Here is a 19952-nt window from a genome sequence, read left to right on the forward strand (position 1 = left end):
GACCCAACTAGGACAGATATACTAACAGTGTGACTCAACTAGGACATATGTACTAACAGAGTGACCCAACTAGGACAGATATACTAACAGAGTGACTCAACTAGGACAGATGTACTAACAGTGTGACTCAACTAGGACAGATATACTAACAGAGTGACTCAACTAGGACATATGTACTAACAGAGTGACCCAACTAGGACAGATGTACTAACAGAGTGACCCAACTAGGACAGATATATTAACAGAGTGACTCAACCCAGATGTTGGTTTCGGGTTTCAGTGATTAAAGATGCAGAATGACACCAGGTCGGTTACCGCGGTGATGAAGGATGAGTCTCCATCTTTAAACCCTGTGGTCCTCATCAGTCTAATATTCCAGGTTTTCTGGGTGAAGTCTCCATCTTTCACCACGTCTACATTCAGGTTAGTTCCTAACTAATTAGTGACTTTAAATTCATCAAATCAAGTACAAGGGTGGAGTGAAACACACCCCCCACCCCACAGACGCTCCCCCCACAGACACTCGCCCCCACATAGACGCTCGGTCCCCCCCAGACGCTCGGCCCCCCTCCTCCCCCTCAGACGCTCGGCCCCCCCTCCCCACAGACGCTCAGCACCCCCCCCACAGACGCTCGCCCCCCTCCCCCACAGACGCTCGGTCCCCCCCAGACGCTCAGCCCCCTCCTCCCCCCCCCCCAGACGCTCGGCCCCCTCCCCCCACAGACGCTCGCGCACCCCCCTCCCCCCACAGACGCTCAGCCCCCCCCTCCCCCCACAGACGCTCAGTCCCACCCTCCCCCACAGACGCTCGGCCCCCCTCCTCCGTGGAATTCGTTGGGACGCGTCGCTGAGCATCCCTCATTGGATCGGTGTAATGCTGTTGAAAATACATCTGTTCCTCTTTAGATGGCAGCACAGAGAATACCAGAGTCTAGCAGGTCACTAGATCTCAGTAACCTTTCACCTCCCAGCCACATCTCTACGCCAGGAGGACAGTCTGTATGTCGCTGTACGGTCCGTAGCGACCGTACCGGTCCTTGCCCACCACGATCACGTAGGTGGTACCCGATTGGTACTTGGTTACCGTGACAGCCATGGGCAGGGCCAGGGCCTTGACCACACCCACATTCCTCCAGGACGGGGAGACGCTGCTGCTATGACTCTCCTGAGCGATGTAGATACTGGAGGGGAGAGAGAGGGAGGGAGGGAGAAGAGAGAGGGGGAGGAGAGAGAGAGAGGGAGGGAGGAGGAGAGAGGGGGAAAGAGAGAGGGAGAGAAGAGAGAGGGGGAGAGAGGGGAGGGGGAGGGAGAGAGAAGAGAGGGGGAGAGAGGGGAGGGAAGAGAGAGGGAGGGAGGGGAGGAGAGAAGAGGGAGGGAGGGAGGGAGGGGGAGGGAGGGAGGGAGGGAGGGAGGAGGGGGAGGAGAGAAGAGGGAGGGAGGGAGGAGGAGAGAGGGAGAGAGGGGGAGAGAGGAGGGAGGAGAGAAGAGGGAGGGGGAGGGAGAGAAGAGGGGAGGGAGGGAGAAGAGAGAGGGGGAGGGAGAAGAGAGAGGGGGAGGGAGGGAGAAGAGAGAGGGGGAGGGAGGGAGAAGAGAGAGGGGAGGGAGGGAGGGAGAAGAGAGAGGGGAGGGAGGGAGGGAGAAGAGAGAGGGGGAGGGAGGGAGGGAGAAGAGAGAGGGGAGGGAGGGAGGGAGAAGAGAGAGGGGGAGGGAGAGGGGGAGGAAGAGAGAGGGGGAGGAGAGAGAGAGGGAGGAGAGAGAGAGAGAGAGGGAGGAGGAGAGAGGGAGGGAGGAGGAGAGAGAAAGAGAGAGGGAGGAGGAGAGAGAGGGAGGAGGAGAAAGAAAGAGAGAGGGAGGAGGAGAGAGAGGGAGGAGGAGAAAGAAAGAGAGAGGGAGGAGGAGAGAGAGGGAGGGAGGAGGAGAGAGAGAGAGGGGGAGGGGAGAGAGAGAGAGGGAGGGAGGAGAGAGAAGAGAGAGAGAGGGAGGGAGAGAAGGGGGAAGAGAGGTAGGAGAGAGAGGGAGACATTCCTTTCTATTGTTGTTTGTAAATGGTAATCATAAATCACCAAAAACGTGGAGATGATTTCAGTTGATTTGAAAGTTGGACAAATTGCACAACTTGCCCCATTCACTTTCACAGCCAGCGAGAGCCCGGTCGCTCTGTGTGTCTGTACCTGTAACTGTCCATGTCGGGCGCTGCGGGGTCTTCCTCAATGACCCTCCAGTGGATGACCAGACAGGGGGCAGGGTTTCGGATACGGGCCAGGTGTACTAGGGGCTTCTGGGGGATGGAGTAAGAGGCGGCCTCGAGAGGGAGGGAGGAAGGGAATGGGGTTGGGGGGAGAGGAGGGAGACGGGACAGCAGCTCACTCTGAGACGGAGGAACACGAAGAGGGACTGGAGGACACGAGGACTCCTCTGTCTTAACCGTGGTTTCCATCTTCACCGTGCCCTCCGTTTTAACTGGACCATCTGGAGACGTGACTGGTGGTCTGGTCACTGGTACTACAGAAGCCTCTACCTTCTACACACACAAGAGAAGGGAGAGGTTATATGGTCTGAAAGGTACTGAGAGAGAAAAACAGAAAATCACTACTTTCAGAAGACTATATTGTTGCTGGATCATAACCACCAATCACCACCGATCACCACCGATCACCACCGATAACCACCGATCACCACCGATCACCACCGACAACCACCAATAACCACCGATAACCACCAATAACTACAGATAACCACTAATAACCACCAATAACCACTAATAACCACTAATAACTACCAATAACTACCAATAACTACCAATAACTACCAATAACCACCAATAACTACCAATAACCACCGATAACCACCAATAACTACAGATAACCACTAATAACTACCAATAACTACCAATAACTACCAATAACTACCAATAACTACCAATAACCACCAATAACTACCAATAACCACCAATAACTACCAATAACCACTAAAAACTACCAATAACCACTAATAACTACCAATAACCACTAAAAACTACCAATAACCACTAAAAACTACCAATAACCACTAATAACTACCAATAACCACTAATAACTACCAATAACCACTAATAACTACCAATAACCACTAATAACTACCAATAACCACTAAAAACTACCAAAAACCACTAATAACTACCAATAACCACCAATAACTACCAATAACCACTAAAAACTACCAATAACCACTAATAACTACCAATAACCACTAATAACTACCAATAACCACTAATAACTACCAATAACCACTAATAACTACCAATAACCACTAATAACTACCAATAACCACTAAAAACTACCAAAAACTACCAATAACTACCAATAACCACTAAAAACTACCAATAACCACTAAAAACTACCAATAACCACTAAAAACTACCGATAACCATCGATAACCACCGATAACCACCGATAACCACCGATAACCACCGATAACCACCGATAACCACCGATAACCGCCAATAACCGCCAATAACCGCCAAACTACTAATAACCACCAATAACTACCAATAACCACTAATAACTACCAATAACCACTAAAAACTACCAATAACCACTAATAACTACCAATAACCACTAATAACTACCAATAACCACTAAAAACTACCAAAAACTACCAATAACTACCAATAACCACTAAAAACTACCAATAACCACTAAAAACTACCAATAACCACTAAAAACTACCGATAACCACCGATAACCATCGATAACCACCGATAACCGCCGATAACCGCCAATAACCGCCAATAACCGCCAATAACCGCCAATAACCGCCAATAACCGCCAAACTACTAATAACCACCAATAACCACTAATAACTACCAATAACTACTAATAACTGCCAATAACCGCCAATAACCGCCAATAACCGCCAATAACCGCCAAACTACTAATAACCACCAATAACCACTAATAACTACCAATAACTACTAATAACCACTAATAACCGCTAATAACCACTGTCAGAAGACTATATTGTTGCTGGATCATAACCACTAATAACTACCAATCACCACTAATAACTACCAATAACTACCAATAACCACCAATAACTACCAATAACTACCAATAACTACCAATAACTACCAATAACTACCAATAACTACCAATAACTACCAATAACTGCCAATAACTGCCAATAACTGCCAATAACTGCCAATAACTACCAATAACCACTAATAACCACCAATAACTACCAATAACCACCAATAACTACTAATAACCACTGTCAGAAGACTATATTGTTGCTGGATCATAACCACTAATAACTACCAATCACCACTAATAACTACCAATAACTACCAATAACCACCAATAACTACCAATAACTACCAATAACTACCAATAACTACCAATAACTACCAATAACTACCAATAACTACCAATAACTACCAATAACTGCCAATAACTGCCAATAACTGCCAATAACTGCCAATAACTACCAATAACTGCCAATAACCGCCAATAACCACCAATAACCACCAATAACTACCAATAACCACTAATAACTACCAATAACCACTGTCAGAATACTATATTGTTGCTGGATCATAACCACTAATAACCACTAATAACCGCTAATAACTGCTAATAACCACTGTCAGAATACCATTGACAGTGACAGGTGACATGGAATGCAGAGAGGTCAGAGGTCAGAGCGTAGCAGGAACCTACCAGGACTTGAGGAGAGAGAACGGGAGGAAGAGGAGAAAGAGGCGGAGGCGGAGTGGTAGGAGGAGGAAGAGGGATGTTTTGTTTCTTTCCATTCCTCTCTTTTTCCCTCTTCCTGTCTGGGGCCTTTTTATTGGACATCTAGAGAGACAAACCAACCAACCACAGACAAGCTGTTAGTATCAGAACCTCATCAGTAGGTGTGTGTAGTGTTTATGTGTGTGTGTGTGTGTGTGTGAGTGTGGAGTGTGAGCCCCCCCGAGTTAGCCCCTGCATGTGTGTAGGTGTGTAGTGTGTGTGTGTGTGTGTGTGTGTACGTTACCATTTTCTGCCAGAAACCATCTACAACCTTCCTCTTCTTCTCAGCTGAGTCCTCCTCATCAGAATCTGACCTGAACAACATGGATTATAAAGAGATAAATATATTATTAAACACTGAACAAAAACATTAAAAACACAACATGTAAAGGGCTGGTTCCATGTTTCATGGACAAACTAACAAATTCAATTTTTTTTTTTTATTTAAAGACTTCGGTGGCGGCTTATGGTAGAATTATAATATTGAATGTACCCACGACCCCCCTTTATATCTTAACGATATAACATTAATAAAATGATAATAATCTACCAACAGCTCTAACAAGATGGCCACCGCAGTAAATACTGACTGGCACCCGAACTAACAGAAAGACCCGTATACTACAAATACATACTGTATACTGAGATATACTACAAATACATACTGTATACTGAGATATACTACAAATACATACTGTATACTGAGATATACTACAAATACATACTGTATACTGAGATATACTACAAATACATACTGTATACTGAGATATACTACAAATACATACTGTATACTGAGATATACTATAAATACATACTGTATACTGAGATATACTACAAATACATACTGTATACTGAGATATACTATAAATACATACTGTATGTCCTGAGTTATATACTGAGATATACTACAAATACATACTGTATGTCCTGATATATATATATATATGTGTGTGTGTGTGTACACATATATCTGTATGTCTTGAGTTATATACTATAAATACATACTGTATGTCCTGAGTTATATACTATAAATACATACTGTATGTCCTGAGTTATATACTATAAATACATACTGTATGTCCTGAGTTATATACTATAAATACATACTGTATGTCCTGAGTTATATACTATAAATACATACTGTATGTCCTGAGTTATATATTATAAATACATACTGTATGTCCTGAGTTATATATTATAAATACATACTGTATGTCCTGAGTTATATACTATAAATACATACTGTACGCCCTGAGTTATATACTATAAATACATACTGTATGTCCTGAGTTATATACTATAAATACATACTGTATGTCCTGAGTTATATACTATAAATACATACCGTAATTTGCGGAAGTTTGAAACGTTTTCCTCGTAGTCGGGAGGGAGCTGCTGACACAGACTCGTCTGTACCCTGATGGACAGGCCTTTACGTCTCAGAAATCTGAGACACCACGATGGTCCGCCTCTAAAATCCTCAAACTTCATTGCGGTGGCGATTGTTTTGGCTTTCAGTCGGATCTGCGCAGTAGAAACACCTCGGCCGTCTGCTCTCCGTGTGTCGACCCAGTCTTCCAGCTCATTTTCAAGTTCGGGCCATCTGCTTTTCCTCCCTCTGAAAGCTTTAGTTGTCTTTTTGCACTGAGTCAATTCCTCACGCTGCTGTTTCCAACGTCTTATCATCGACTCATTAAGACCAAGCTCCTGTGCAGCATCTCTGTTTCCTTTCCCAACGGCCAGATCAATCGCCTTCAACTTGAAAGCTGCATCATATGCATTTCTCCGTGTCTTTTCCATGATGAGGTTGACAAAATGACTACCGTAATCAGAATGATGGGAAGTTTGAGAGCGCTCGATTTAATCTAAACAGTAAACAAAAATAGTTGTTTTGACCTTAAACCCCGTTCGCCAATTTCATTGGTCTAATGAAAGCTTCATGCCGCCAAAAAACTGAGCACGTCACAGAATGTGTTTTTTTTTTTTTTTTAAATCCATATATTAGCCGCGTCATTGTTTAAGCCGCGAGGTTCAAAGCGTGAGAAAAAAAGTATTTGATCCCCTGCTGATTTTGTACGTTTGCCCACTGACAAAGAAATGATCAGTCTATAATTTTAATGGTAGGTTTATTTGAACAGTGAGAGACAGAATAACAACAAAAATATCCAGTGTCAAAAATTGTATAAATTGATTTGCATTTTACTGAGGGAAATAAGTATTTGACCCCTCTTCAAAACATGACTTAGTACTTGGTGGCAAAACCCTTGTTGGCAATCACAGAGGTCAGACGTTTCTTGTAGTTGGCCACCAGGTTTGCACACATCTCAGGAGGGATTTTGTCCCACTCCTCTTTGCAGATCTTCTCCAAGTCATTAAGGTTTCGAGGCTGACGTTTGGCAACTCGAACCTTCAGCTCCCTCCACATATTTTCTATGGGATTAAGGTCTGGAGACTGGCTAGGCCACTCCAGGACCTTAATGTGCTTCTTCTTGAGCCACTCCTTTGTTGCCTTGGCCGTGCGTTTTGGGTCATTGTCATGCTGGAATACCCATCCACAACCCATTTTCAATGCCCTGGCTGAGGGAAGGAGGTTCTCACCCAAGATTTGACGGTACATGGCCCCGTCCATCGTCCCTTTGATGCGGTGAAGTTGTCCTGTCCCCTTAGCAGAAACACACCCCCAAAGCATAATGTTTCCACCTCCATGTTTGACGGTGGAGATGGTGTTCTTGGGGTCATAGGCAGCATTCCTCCTCCTCCAAACACGGCGAGTTGAGTTAATGTCAAAGAGCTCCATTTTGGTCTCATCTGACCACAACACTTTCACCCAGTTGTCCTCTGAATCATTCAGATGTTCATTGGCAAACTTCAGAAGGGCATGTATATGTGCTTTCTTGAGCAGGGGGACCTTGCGGGCGCTGCAGGATTTCAGTCCTTCACGGCGTAGTATGTTACCAATTGTTTTCTTGGTGACTATGGTCCCAGCTGCCTTGAGATCATTGACAAGATCCTCCCGTGGAGTTCTGGGCTGATTCCTCACCGTTCTCATGATCATTGCAACTCCACGAAGTGAGATCTTGCATGGAGCCCCAGGCCGAGGGATATTGACAGTTCTTTTGTGTTTCTTCCATTTGCGAATAATCGCACCAAATGTTGTCACCTTCTCACCAAGCTGCTTGGCGATGGTCTTGTAGCCCATTCCAGCCTTGTGTAGGTCTACAATCTTGTCCCTGACATCCTTGGAGAGCTCTTTGGTCTTGGCCATGGTGGAGAGTTTGGAATCTGATTGATTGATGGCTTCTGTGGACAGGTGTCTTTTTTAAAGGTAACAAGTTGCGGTTAGGAGCACTCCCTTTAAGAGTGTGCTCCTAATCTCAGCTCGCTACCTGTATAAAAGACACCTGGGAGCCAGAAATCTTTCTGATTGAGAGGGGGTCAAATACTTATTTCCCTCATTAAAATGCAAATCATTTTATAACATTTTTGACATGCGTTTTTCTGGATATTTTTGCTGTTATTCTGTCTCTCACTGTTCAAATAAACCTACCATTAAAATTATAGACTGATCCTTTCTTTGTCAGTGTGCAAACTTACAAAATCAGCAGGGGATCAAATACATTTTCCCCCCCAAATACTTTTTACACCCCTGTCAGAGCCAGGGGTGTAAAGGAGATTTCATTTCATAGCGGTACAGGACCTACTGTGTGTGTGTGTGTGTACTGTTACGTGTGTGTGTGTGTGTGTGTCTACCTGCTGATGTCCACAGTACCCAGTCCACTCTCAGTCTCGGTCTCAGTCAGGTCCACAAGACCAGAACCCAGCATCCTCTGGTGAAACACACATCATTATCTTTCACAAAGACTCATTACCACCATGGAACATACAAACAATGGTGTGTTCTACAGTGTTGTTAGAGAGAGGAGAGAGAGAGAGGACAGAGGACAGAGAGAGAGGACAGAGAGAGGACAGAGAGAGAGAGAAGAGAGAGGACAGAGAGAGAGAGGACAGAGAGAGAGAGAGAGAACAGAGAGAGAGAGAGAGGACAGAGAGAGGACAGAGAGAGAGAGAGGACAGAGAGAGAGAGAGAAAGGGAGAGAGAGAGAGAGAGAGAGAGAGAGAGAGAGAGAGAGAGAGAGAGAGAGGAGAGAGAGGACAGAAAGGAGAGAGAGAGACAGAAAGGAGAGAGAGGACAGAAAGGAGAGAGAGGACAGAAAGGAGAGAGAGGACAGAAAGGAGAGAGGACAGAGAGAGAGAGAGAGGACAGAAAGGAGAGAGAGGACAGAAAGGAGAGAGAGGACAGAGAGAGAGGACAGAAAGGAGAGAGAGGACAGACAGACAGAGAGGAGGAGAGTGTGTGTGAGTCCTACCTGATTGTGTTTAACTCCTGGAGGTCGTAGCATCCTGACATAAGAGATGGCTGCATCTCCCCTCCTCTTAACCTTCTTTATGTGAGCCTGAGAAACACAGAGATATTCCACCTCTTACTATGGTTTCTATTAGCAGAGGGTTATTCCACCTCTTACTATGGTTTCTATTAGCAGAGGGTTATTCCACCTCTTACTAGGGTTTCTATTAGCAGAGGGTTATTCCACCTCTTACTAGGGTTTCTATTAGTAGAGGGTTATTCCACCTCTTACTAGGGTTTCTATTAGTAGAGAGAAAGAGAGGAGGGTTATTCCACCTCTTACTAGGGTTTCTATTAGTAGAGAGAGAGAGAGGAGGGTTATTCCACCTCTTACTAGGGTTTCTATTAGTAGAGAGAGAGAGAGAGGAGGGTTATTCCACCTCTTACTAGGGTTTCTATTAGTAGAGAGAGAGAGAGAGGAGGGTTATTCCACCTCTTACTAGGGTTTCTATTAGTAGAGAGAGAGAGAGAGAGGAGGGTTATTCCACCTCTTACTAGGGTTTCTATTAGTAGAGAGAGAGAGGAGGGTTATTCCACCTCTTACTAGGGTTTCTATTAGTAGAGAGAGAGAGGAGGGTTATTCCACCTCTTACTAGGGTTTCTATTAGTAGAGGGTTATTCCACCTCTTACTAGGGTTTCTATTAGTAGAGAGAGAGAGGAGGGTTATTCCACCTCTTACTAGGGTTTCTATCAGTAGAGAGAGAGAGGAGGGTTATTCCACCTCTTACTAGGGTTTCTATTAGTAGAGAGAGAGAGGAGGGTTATTCCACCTCTTACTAGGGTTTCTATTAGCAGAGAGAGAGAGGAGGGTTATTCCACCTCTTACTAGGGTTTCTATTAGTAGAGAGAGAGAGGAGGGTTATTCCACCTCTTACTAGGGTTTCTATTAGTAGAGAGAGAGGAGGGTTATTCCACCTCTTACTAGGGTTTCTATTAGTAGAGAGAGAGAGGAGGGTTATTCCACCTCTTACTAGGGTTTCTATTAGTAGAGAGAGAGGAGGGTTATTCCACCTCTTACTAGGGTTTCTATTAGTAGAGAGAGAGAGAGAGGAGGGTTATTCCACCTCTTACTAGGGTTTCTATTAGTAGAGAGAGAGAGGAGGGTTATTCCACCTCTTACTACGGTTTCTATTAGTAGAGAGAGAGAGGAGGGTTATTCCACCTCTTACTAGGGTTTCTATTAGTAGAGAGAGAGAGAGGGGAGGGTTATTCCACCTCTTACTAGGGTTTCTATTAGTAGAGAGAGAGAGAGAGAGGAGGGTTATTCCACCTCTTACTAGGGTTTCCATTAGCAGAGAGAGAGAGGAGGGTTATTCCACCTCTTACTAGGGTTTCTATTAGTAGAGAGAGAGAGGAGGGTTATTCCACCTCTTACTAGGGTTTCTATCAGTAGAGAGAGAGGAGGGTTATTCCACCTCTTACTAGGGTTTCTATTAGTAGAGAGAGAGAGGAGGGTTATTCCACCTCTTACTAGGGTTTCTATTAGTAGAGAGAGAGAGAAGGGTTATTCCACCTCTTACTAGGGTTTCTATTAGTAGAGAGAGAGGAGGGTTATTCCACCTCTTACTAGGGTTTCTATTAGTAGAGAGAGAGGAGGGTTATTCCACCTCTTACTAGGGTTTCTATTAGTAGAGAGAGGAGGGTTATTCCACCTCTTACTAGGGTTTCTATCAGTAGAGAGAGAGAGGAGGGTTATTCCACCTCTTACTAGGGTTTCTATTAGTAGAGAGAGAGAGAAGGGTTATTCCACCTCTTACTAGGGTTTCTATTAGTAGAGAGAGAGGAGGGTTATTCCACCTCTTACTAGGGTTTCTATTAGTAGAGAGAGAGGAGGGTTATTCCACCTCTTACTAGGGTTTCTATTAGCAGAGGGTTATTCCACCTCTTACTAGGGTTTCTATTAGTAGAGAGAGAGGAGGGTTATTCCACCTCTTACTAGGGTTTCTATAAGTAGAGAGAGAGAGGAGGGTTATTCCACCTCTTACTAGGGTTTCTATTAGTAGAGAGAGAGGAGGGTTATTCCACCTCTTACTAGGGTTTCTATTAGCAGAGGGTTATTCCACCTCTTACTAGGGTTTCTATTAGTAGAGAGAGAGAGGAGGGTTATTCCACCTCTTACTAGGGTTTCTATTAGTGGAGAGAGAGAGGAGGGTTATTCCACCTCTTACTAGGGTTTCTATTAGTAGAGAGAGAGAGGAGGGTTATTCCACCTCTTACTAGGGTTTCTATTAGTAGAGAGAGAGAGAGGAGGGTTATTCCACCTCTTACTAGGGTTTCTATTAGTAGAGAGAGAGGAGAGGAGGGTTATTCCACCTCTTACTAGGGTTTCTATTAGTGGAGAGAGAGAGGAGGGTTATTCCACCTCTTACTAGGGTTTCTATTAGTAGAGAGAGAGAGAAGGGTTATTCCACCTCTTACTAGGGTTTCTATTAGTAGAGAGAGAGAGGAGGGTTATTCCACCTCTTACTAGGGTTTCTATTAGTAGAGAGAGAGAGGAGGGTTATTCCACCTCTAGCTCACATACTGTAAATAGTTGATTTGGAGTCACGTTACAGCGAAGAAGGATAAACATTTCCCCCCCCCCTCCAGTCTGTGTATGGCCTGGTCCCCCCTCCTTACCTCCAGTCTGTGTATGGCCTGGTCCCCCCCTCCTTACCTCCAGTCTGCGTATGGCCTGGTCCCCCCTCCTTACCTCCAGTCTGCGTATGGCCTGGTCCCCCCCCTCCTTACCTCCAGTCTGTGTATGGCCTGGTCCCCCCCCTCCTTACCTCCAGTCTGCGTATGGCCTGGTCCCCCCCTCCTTACCTCCAGTCTGTGTATGGCCTGGTCCCCCCCCCTTACCTCCAGTCTGTGTATGGCCTGGTCCCCCCCCCTCCTTACCTCCAGTCTGTGTATGGCCTGGTCCCCCCCCCTCCTTACCTCCAGTCTGCGTATGGCCTGGTCCCCCCCTCCTTACCTCCAGTCTGTGTATGGCCTGGTCCCCCCCCCTTACCTCCAGTCTGCGTATGGCCTGGTCCCCCCCTCCTTACCTCCAGTCTGCGTATGGCCTGGTCCCCCCCCCTCCTTACCTCCAGTCTGTGTATGGCCTGGTCCCCCTCCTCCTTACCTCCAGTCTGCGTATGGCCTGGTCCCCCCCTCCTTACCTCCAGTCTGTGTATGGCCTGGTCCCCCCCCTCTCCTTACCTCCAGTCTGTGTATGGCCTGGTCCCCCCCCCCCTCCTTACCTCCAGTCTGTGTATGGCCTGGTCCCCCCCCTCCTTACCTCCAGTCTGTGTATGGCCTGGTCCCCCCCTCTCCTTACCTCCAGTCTGTGTATGGCCTGGTCCCCCCCCTCCTTACCTCCAGTCTGTGTATGGCCTGGTCCCCCCTCTCCTTACCTCCAGTCTGTGTATGGCCAGGTCGTATTTCGGTTCACATTCCAGTAACTGGACCCTCTCTAGTAGAGACGCCATCTTGGATTCAGACTGTTTCATGGCACTATGCACCTCCTGCTGGAGCAGACCCTGTACCTGGGGAGAACACACACCTGGTTAATATATACACACCTGGTTAATACACACACACCTGGTTAATACACACACACCTGGTTAATATATACACACACCTGGTTAATATATACACACCTGGTTAATATATACACACCTTGTTAATATACACACACCTGGTTAATATATACACACACCTGGTTAATACACACACCTGGTTAATACACACACCAGACCTTGGACCCCTGGTTAATATATACACACCTGGTTAATATATACACACCTGGTTAATATATACACACCTGGTTAATACACACACCTGGTTAATATATACACACCTGGTTAATACACACACCAGACCCTGGACCTGGTTAATATATAAACACCTGGTTAATATATACACACCTGGTTAATATATACACACCTGGTTAATACACACACACACCTGGTTAATACACACACACACCTGGTTAATACACACACACCTGGTTAATACACACACACACCTGGTTAATACGAACACCTGGTTAATACACACACCTGGTTAATACACACACCTGGTTAATACACACCAGACCCTGGACCTGGACACAACGTACCAAAAACATTCCACAACAGAAAGCCAATGAATTAAGAGTTGTCATGACGTTTAATGGTACCCCCAGAGACACGACAGAGTCATTCCAACTGAATATGACCAGACTGCTTACCTCATACTTGGAGAACATCTTGATTGGCTGGTCAGAGTCAGGTGACCCATCTTCATGCTCTCTGGTCCTCTTCCTCATCCTGGTGAGGATGAAGACAGACTGGTTAAACTAAACTAAAGCCAACAGTTATATTTCTGGATGGTTAATGATTATATATGAAATATTGAACAGAAAAGATATATTTTTTAAACACAACATGCAACAATTATCCAAGAGTTAACTGATATCAGTCAATTTAAATCAATTAATTGGCCTTAATCTATGGATTTCACTATGACTGGGAAGAGGCGCAGCCATTGGTGGGGATCCAGGCCTAGCCAATCAGAATGATTTCCCCCCCCCCAACAAAAGTGATTTATTATTACAGACATAAATACTCAACAATACTCAATATTAAGAGGGATGTAAACTACATTTGAGAGAAATAAGCTTCCTGTGCGTATTGGAATCTAAATAACAGATTGCCTCTCATCCACTTGTCGTCCCCTTGTGACATAGTTTGAACATCAGAAAACACATTTTGTTTAAGCGTGTCAGCCATGTTTTTTTTAAAGGCAGTAAATGAGGTTGAATGAACTGTTTCGCTGCCAGACAAGGCTCCTCTGAAAGCCAGGTGTAGCAGTGGTAAGGTGTCGGGGACTGGGCTGTCGGGGACTCGGGGACTGGGCTGTCGGGGACTCGGCTGTCGGGGGCTGGGCTGTCGGGGACTCGGGGACTGGGCTGTCGGGGACTGGGCTGTCGGGGACTCGGGGACTGGGCTGTCGGGGACTCGGGGACTGGGCTGTCGGGGACTGGGCTGTCGGGGCTGTCGGGGACTGGGCTGTCGGGCTGTCGGGGCTGTCGGGGACTGGGCTGTCGGGCTGTCGGGGACTGGGCTGTCGGGGACTCGGGGACTGGGCTGTCGGGGACTTCGGGGACTTCGGGGACTGGGCTGTCGGGGACTGGGCTGTCGGGGACTGGGCTGTCGGGGCTGTCGGGGACTGGGCTGTCGGGCTGTCGGGGCTGTCGGGGACTGGGCTGTCGGGGTCGGGGCTGTCGGGGCTGTCGGGGACTGGGCTGTCGGGGACTGGGCTGTCGGGGACTGGGCTGTCGGGCTGTCGGGGACTGGGCTGTCGGGGATGTCGGGGGCTGGGCTGTCGGGGACTGGGCTGTCGGGGCTGTCGGGGACTGGGCTGTCGGGGCTGTTGGGGACTGGGCTGTCGGGGACTGGGCTGTTGGGGACAGCTTTATGTCGGCCCTAACAGTGTGTGGGCACCGTTTGTCACCGTCATTGTACAATTAAGGTATTGTTTAATGTTGTGTTGTTGTTTTGCTGACATGCACCCCCCCCCACCACCAAGATTTACATGCTAAAATCACCACTGCCTTGGCCTGTAGCATTTAAGCGAGAGAGAGAGAGAACATTATTTTAAGATAGCGAGCCCTGATGCCAATAACTCGACTGCCTTCAGCACGGAGAGAGAGACGGACCTGACGATATCCTCACCTTACTATGGTGCCAATAGGATATGTATTGCAATTCGATACTGTGATTTTATTGTGAGTCGAGGTTCCAAAACATATTGATCACCATGTTTGATCGGCTATGAAAAGCCAACTGACATTTACTCCTGAGGTGCTGACTTGTTGCACCCTCGACAACTACTATGATTATTATTATCTGACCCTGCTGGTCATCTATGAACATTTGATCATCTTGGCCATGTTCTGTTATAATCTCCACCCGGCACAGCCAGAAGAGGACTGGCCACCCTCACCGGTTCCCTACCCAGACAGCCAGAAGAGGACTGGCCACCCCTCATAGCCTGGTTCCTCTCTACCCAGTATAGCCAGAAGAGGACTGGCCACCCTCATAGCCTGGTTTCTCCCGGCACAGCCGAAGAGGACTGGCCACCCCTCTGCTGTCCTCTCTCCCAGTACAAGAAGAGGACTGCACCCTCATGCCTGGTTCTCTCACCAGTACAGCCAGAAGAGGACTGGCCACCCCTCATAGTCTGGTTCCTCTCTACCCTACAGCCAGAAGAGGACTGGCCACCCTCTGCCTGGTTCTTAGAACCCCTCATAGCCTGGTTCCTCTCAGGTTTCTTCCCAGGTTTTGGCCTTTCTAGGGAGTTTTTCCTAGCCACCGTGCTTCTACACCTGCATTGCTTGCTGTTTGGGGGTTTTAGGTACTTTCTGACAACTGCTGATGTAAAAAAAGGGCGTTATAAATAAATGTGATTTATTGCTGCAGAAGGACAAGAGAGAATCATGAGAAAATTAGTTGGGAATAACTAAAAGTGATACATGGAATATTTAAAAAAGGAACAGAAACCGTAAATGACAGGAAATACATGGATTTCCATGACAGAATTTTGGACTGACCAATGTAGATATTTTTCAAATACATGAAACTTTAAAAGTTTCATATCAAGCAATGTTGATTTTCAAAAATCTTTTGGACATCTGAGTCAGAAAATGATATATGATTGGATAAGATATAAAACCTTACAGATATGGGGCGGCAGGGTAGCCTAGTGGTTTAGCTGACAATAAAGGCCCTGTTTATACAGCTTTGTAGGTTCTGGTCCCAGGAGTAGAGGATGATGACGTAAGCAGTGACATCATCAGGACGCGACTTAGGGTTTAATAAAACAACTACAGAATTTTTTTTTATTGATGCTGAACTTACTCAGCAACATTCGAGCTATGTTCCTGTTTGTCAACTTCTGTCTGCAATTGCATTAATAAAGGTTTTTGAATGATTTAATTAAAGATATTGTCATAATGCTAATTTCACCAATGAACCAATGATTGACAAGGATGGACGTAAGGAACGAAACCTAACAGTAGGTTGGGGGATGGGAACCCATATCTCCTGACTGAAAACATGGCCGTCTCATGGTAGGATGGGAACCCATATCTCCTGAATGAAAACATGGCCGTCTCATGGTAGGATGGGAACCCATATCTCCTGAATGAAAACATGGCCGTCTCATGGTAGGATGGGAACCCATATCTCCTGAATGAAAACATGGCCGTCTCATGGTAGGATGGGGGATGGGAACCCATATCTCATGAATGAAAACATGGCCGTCTCATGGTAGGATGGGAACCCATATCTCCTGAATGAAAACATGGCCGTCTCATGGTAGGATGGGAACCCATATCTCCTGAATGAAAACATGGCCGTCTCATGGTAGGATGGGAACCCATATCTCCTGAATGTTTTGGCATTCAGTTCCAAAAAGTCGCTTTCTGACATTCTCTCTCTCTCTCTCTCTCTCTCTCTCTCTCTCAAATCACATGAACGACCCCTACATGTAGTCCAAGGCCACCCACCAAACAAGGCTTCAGAAAAAAAGCCCTTCTGTGACATAGGAAACAAAACTGTAAAGTGTCAACATCATTAAGTACATAGTTCCATGAATATGTACCTCGCTTTGCGCACGGGGGCATTGTTTGGGGGTTTTAGGCTGGGTGTCTGTATAGCACTTTTGTGACATCTGCTGATGTAAAAAGGGCTTTATAAATACATCTGATTGATTGTCATGCTAAAAACAGAAAAGGGCCTTTCCCTAAAACTGTTGCCACAAAGTTGGAAGGACGCAATCATCTAGAAAGTCATTGTTGTAGCGTTAAGATGTTCCTTCACTGGAACTAAGGGGCCCGAACCATGAAAAACAGCCCCAGACCATTATTCCTCCTCCACCAAACTTTACAGTTTGGCACTATGCATTGGGGGAAGGTAGCGTTTTTCCTGACATCAGCCAAACCCAGATTTGTCTGTCAGACTGCCAGATGGTGAAGCGTGATTTATTTCTCCAGAGGACGTTGTTTCCACTGTTCCAGAGTCCAATGGCGGCGAGCAATAAATCAGCTCTAGCAGGGCAGAAATGTAAAGAAGCCCGCAACCTTTACACGTTTTCAAAGTGTTTAAGTTCATAAACATGATTTACACAATGTTGTTGACATTTTGCCGTTTCGTTTCTAGGCTCACGGTACAACACTTTTTTTTATTGTGTGACTTGGACTAATAACTAATCAAGTTTGTTACCTACATTTATTTGCAAGTTAGGTAACGTTAGCTGTTACTTGCCATATGCGCCCCATATTGGACTCGAACCAGTCACACTAGAAGTACCGTTACCCTATCGCTCCACAAATACCGTGGCCCTTACCGTACAAGGGGAAAACAACTATTTTAAGGACTCGGGGAGACATTTCACACCGGTTACACCAACACAATTCTGGTTTAAGATAACAACAACAAAAAATCCTCCCTCCGTCCCACCTTGTAATCGGGATGCAGGAAAAAGTAACGTTAAAGCTAAATAACGTTACATTTCTAACGTTAACTAGCAACGGCGCTAAAGAATCTCAACAATCTCTCCAACATTTCCAATGAATTAAGAACAAACCAACAAAAAAAACAATTCCAGATTAGAAAACGTAACACAAACCTGTCTCGATCTTTTTTGTTCTCTGCTAAGGGGCTTTTCTTTCTTGTCTAGTAGCTAGCTCCGTTAGCAGCTACCGAAAAACGGAGGAAAACAAGAGAGCACCGATTTCCTGGATTACCGGAAACGAACCCATCGGTAAATCTCAAAGAGAATATCGCGAGAATTCTTCAAAACATCTGGCGTGACTTTCTTGGGGTTTTTGAGACCATTCATTTCTCTCTGCTTGATGATGATGATTTAAAAAGTCACATATTCATTTGACAATATATTAACATTCCTCAACGATAACACGTAGTAATAAACAGATTAGGGCAATTTTTTTGGTAAAATTAGCTACATTTCCCTCAGCAAGATTTTTTTGGGGTTGAAAATCTATGGGGATATACAATGGGGTAAAGCATGGAAAATGGCTGACACATATTGTATCTGTAACAAGGTAAAGGACGTTTAATTTAAAGTGTTACATGGAATTTGTCCTGTAAAACATGTGTTGGAAAGATTCAAGCTGAATATAATTGTGATAATTGATATAATTGTGATTTCTGTGGAATGGAGAAAGTATCAAACCATTTTTCATTTTTGTATTTATTTTTTTAACCTGTATTTATAGTATAATTTTTGGGATTGACGTACAAAACTTTGTTACAAAGAAAACAGGACCGTTTGTACAATTTTAATGGTTTTAATATAATTATTTATTTTAGAAATTTTGACATTGAGAAAAAATGTTGTATATTTAATTCAACTGCTGATAATATTAGGGACATTTCACATCCACAAATGCCACCATGGCCTTTTTATTGCCTTTACCTCCCTTATCTCACCTCATTTGCTCACATTGTATATAGACTTATTGTTCTACTGTATTATTGACAGTATGTTTGTTTTACTCCATGTGTAACTCTGTGTTGTTGTATGTTGTCGAACTGCTTTGCTTTATCTTGGCCAGGTCGCAATTGTAAATGAGAACTTGTTTTCAACTTGCCTACCTGGTTAAATAAAGGTGAAATAAAAATAAATAAAATAAATAAATATGGTCTAATTCAAAAACGTTTTTTTCACTTTATAAATTAATTTATACAATATGGCAATACTTTAACTAAAATGAAAAACAAAACGTTTATATGTTGCTTGTTTGCCTCTTTTATTTGTTGATATTTATTTGTAAAAATCAAAACAAAAAAAATTGAGAAATTCAAAAAATATATATAAAAAAAGACAGTAACACGAAAGGGGTCGTTTGAGGGGTAAAGTTTGAGACTTACCATCAGACCAAAGCTTGAGGGCTGCAACCAAAGGGGTCGTTTGAGGGGTAAAGCCGCCTCATAGCACCGACTGCAGACCAAAGTCGTTATGCAGACCAAGGTCTTAGTAAAGCTGAAGCAACCGACTGCAGACCAAAGGGGTTGTTTGAGGGGGAGTAAAGTCGGGGGGGCAGGTGCATCTGCCGAAGTCGAAGGTCCCGACACTGATGTGGGTTTCCAACAGCAAGGCTCAAAGCAACATGGTGTTGCCTTGTTTACACAAGCACATCTTCAACCCATCACACACTCACAGTCTGGAAATATGTCTGTGTGTGTGTGTGTGTGTGTGTGTGTGTACATTGCACTATCAATTTGTGAGAAGGAGACACTCTAACATCCCATTCAATAGTAGAAAGCCTGTAGCTGTTTCAGTCATGTCTTTGGTAACCAGTCCGCATGAAGCAAACAGAAACACTGTAATGATTGGTTGACAGTAGAGCTAACGAGGATCCATAATAAATCCCAGGGAGAGTAGCCACTGCCTTGGCAGGAACTAACGAGGATCCATAATAAACCCCAGGGAGAGTAGCTGCTGCCTTGGCAGGAACTAACAAGGATCCATAATAAACCCCAGGGAGAGTAGCTGCTGCCTTGGCAGGAACTAACGGGGATCCATAATAAACCCCAGGAAGAGTAGCTGCTGCCTTGGCAGGAACTAACGGGGATCCATAATAAACCCCCAGGAAGAGTAGCTGCTGCCTTGGCAGGAACTAACGGGGATCCATAATAAACCCCAGGAAGAGTAGCTGCTGCCTTGGCAGGAACTAATGGGGATCCATAATAAATCCCAGGGAGAGTAGCTGCTGCCTTGGCAGGAACTAACGGGGATCCAT

At 45.1% G+C, this 19952-nt stretch overlaps 1 protein-coding gene and 1 long non-coding RNA gene across 4 annotated transcripts; both read right to left on the reverse strand.

Annotated features, from left to right (window-relative positions):
* Positions 1–787: 787 nt before the first annotated feature.
* Positions 788–17966, reverse strand: LOC106593572 (activating transcription factor 7-interacting protein 1). 2 transcript variants are annotated; one of them, XM_045719552.1, is made up of 10 exons: positions 17816–17966; positions 13374–13452; positions 12556–12687; positions 9140–9226; positions 8523–8599; positions 6118–6591; positions 5017–5086; positions 4698–4835; positions 2172–2521; positions 788–1181 (listed from the first exon to the last, which is right to left on the reverse strand). In XM_045719552.1, exons 2-10 carry the CDS (start codon positions 13449–13451, stop codon positions 980–982), a joined length of 1608 nt encoding a protein of 535 aa, XP_045575508.1. In that variant the 5' UTR covers position 13452; positions 17816–17966; the 3' UTR covers positions 788–979. The 2 variants fall into 2 exon arrangements, with proteins under 2 accessions (XP_045575508.1, XP_045575509.1); XM_045719553.1 differs by lacking the exon at positions 6118–6591 and having other exon boundaries at positions 798–1181.
* On the reverse strand, positions 10590–11497 carry LOC123743353 (uncharacterized). 2 transcript variants are annotated; one of them, XR_006770086.1, is made up of 3 exons: positions 11242–11497; positions 11061–11203; positions 10590–10642 (listed from the first exon to the last, which is right to left on the reverse strand). It is a non-coding gene; the product is annotated as an uncharacterized lncRNA (long non-coding RNA). The 2 variants fall into 2 exon arrangements; XR_006770085.1 differs by lacking the exon at positions 10590–10642 and adding an exon at positions 10938–11022 and having other exon boundaries at positions 11242–11491.
* Positions 17967–19952: the final 1986 nt, after the last annotated feature.

Source organism: Salmo salar, chromosome ssa06 (assembly GCF_905237065.1).
Source record: "Salmo salar chromosome ssa06, Ssal_v3.1, whole genome shotgun sequence".
Classification (NCBI taxonomy): domain Eukaryota; kingdom Metazoa; phylum Chordata; class Actinopteri; order Salmoniformes; family Salmonidae; genus Salmo; species Salmo salar.